The sequence below is a fragment of the Trachymyrmex cornetzi genome, unplaced genomic scaffold (genome assembly GCF_001594075.2).
Source record: "Trachymyrmex cornetzi isolate Tcor2-1 unplaced genomic scaffold, Tcor1.1 scaffold467, whole genome shotgun sequence".
Taxonomy (NCBI): Eukaryota; Metazoa; Arthropoda; class Insecta; order Hymenoptera; family Formicidae; genus Trachymyrmex; species Trachymyrmex cornetzi.
The window spans coordinates 29276-31261 of record NW_017299476.1 but is presented as its reverse complement, the minus strand read 5'-3'; the positions used below and the strand labels follow the sequence as shown (position 1 = coordinate 31261).

The window sequence follows — 1986 nt, the reverse complement described above, 5'->3', positions numbered from 1 at the left end:
TTGGCACTGCCAATCGAACACGCTCTTGACACTGAGTGCAGCCAGTGCACCCCAATCGAAAACGCTGTTAATTTGTTGAGTCAGTGTCGTCAGCGACTCAGAATTATAATCAGAATCAGAATTGGTCAACACCACCAATCACAGCGACCGGTGCTTAGGAGCTTTGTAGTCTCAAGCGCTGTGAGTGGCTCGTGTCCAATTGAGCCGTGTCCAACTGGGTGCCACCCAATCTCTCTCTCAGTATAGAAATACAAGATTTAATCACTCAACGATTGACGGTAAATGGATTTTCTTCCTAACAACCATTCCTAACAACCATCAATATAGAGAATTCTAAATAAAGATACTCTTTGTAAAACGATTTAGCGATTGTATATAAGAAAAAATAGTTCGTAAATATCCGTAAGAGACAGTTGGGAAAGATGATTCCTAACAATTATTAAGTCTGTTTTCTGTGGCTGAACTAGTGTACATTTTTGGAACTTAAAGTGAGAAAGATATATGTTTGATATTTGTTTAAAGCGAAAAAAAGAATTCTAGAACAGTCTAGTGTAGAAACAGAAAACAGACCAATTGTCAATATAGAAAGTTCTGTAAATAAAGATACTCTTTATAAAATAATTTAGTGCCTCATGCTTTTCTCGAACCTTGGATCTGGCGAGCAAATTCCGGCGAGCAAAGCGTACCGTCGCAGTTTCAAAATTTCTTATTGACGAGATTGAATAATGTGTACTACATGATGTAAGTAAACGAAATTTCGTCAAACACAAAATAATTCAATATGTTTGAAGATATTCATATTTAACTTGGATACTTACCTTAGATACCTCGAAAGGTTTCGTAAGTATATTAGATGACATATCAGCAACAAGTGGTATGCCATTTGTTTCCGGGATAAAATCAAATTCAATTCCTGGAAACATACATATTTTAGTACACATATATATCCGTACATAATCCCTAACAAAAATAAAGATCGGAACGTAAGTCGAACATAAAGACAAAATGACAAAAGCATACAGTGGATTCTTTAAAAACGTAAATAGTAACAGCGAAACGAAAAAAAAGCGTAAGAGGTCACTTCTAAAACACAGCACTAAAACACTTCTTTTATTTTCCATCATTTTAATTTACGTTTTCTAAAAGTTTCATTCATACTTATATTACTTTTCTCTTACAATCGACTTACGTCTCGTTTTTTTTATTTTTGTAAACAAGATTAAAACAATATAATAAAACAATTAAAAATATTTTTGTTTACCGTGCACAGTTTCATTAGCGCAATAATAAACATATGATGCATTCGTGTTTAAGTTCCATGTGGAGGGATGCGGAATTTCTATGTATTTTGCCACATTAGACAAAACCATGTTCACTTTCCCATATTTCGCCGCTTCTTTTGCTGCCTTTGCAGACCATGAGCCTAAATAAATGCATTTAAATTACAAAATTTTTTATTCTATTTTATTAGGTGTTAAACTTAATTCCTATCGCTCGCTACTAGAGGGCTCTGCCTCTCTCCAACGCTGGCGAGTTTCGACAATGAAGTCACATGTCTTTTGTAGTTTAGACATCGCTGAAAGTGATTCAATCCTCACAGGTTAGATTTCTCCACGCCAAAGAGATTTTCCAATCGATTGAAAATGAATCGCGATAAGCTGCTTTTCCGACATGTGCTTCTTCACTACTTCGACTTCAAGAAAACCGCAGCTGAAGCGCATTGCTTATTATCCGAAGTGTATGGTGATGAAACTCCATCGGAAAGAACATAGTAGAGTTTGGTTTCAACGCTTCCGAAACGGTGATTTTAATGTGAGAGACAAAGAACGTCCAGAACAACCGAAAAAATTTGAAGATGTCGAGCTGCAAGAATTGCTTGATGAGAATCCAGCTCAAACGCTTTTAGAGTTGTCGAAACAGTTAAATGTTACTCCAAAGGCCGATTGAGTGACGAATTGATGCAAAAAAGATCATCCGTAGCCAACA

At 36.0% G+C, this 1986-nt stretch overlaps 1 protein-coding gene across 1 annotated transcript in view; it reads right to left on the bottom strand.

The window, feature by feature from the left end:
- The window catches only part of LOC108764922 (phosphoserine aminotransferase), a gene marked incomplete at its 5' end in the record, with an annotated part of 48509 nt that overhangs the window by 29319 nt on the left and 17204 nt on the right, over positions 1-1986 (bottom strand). Inside the window, 2 exons of the mRNA XM_018513331.1 lie at positions 819-913; positions 1262-1423. Coding sequence (XP_018368833.1) covers positions 819-913; positions 1262-1423 — 257 coding nt within the window. The remainder of the gene's footprint in view (positions 1-818; positions 914-1261; positions 1424-1986) is intronic.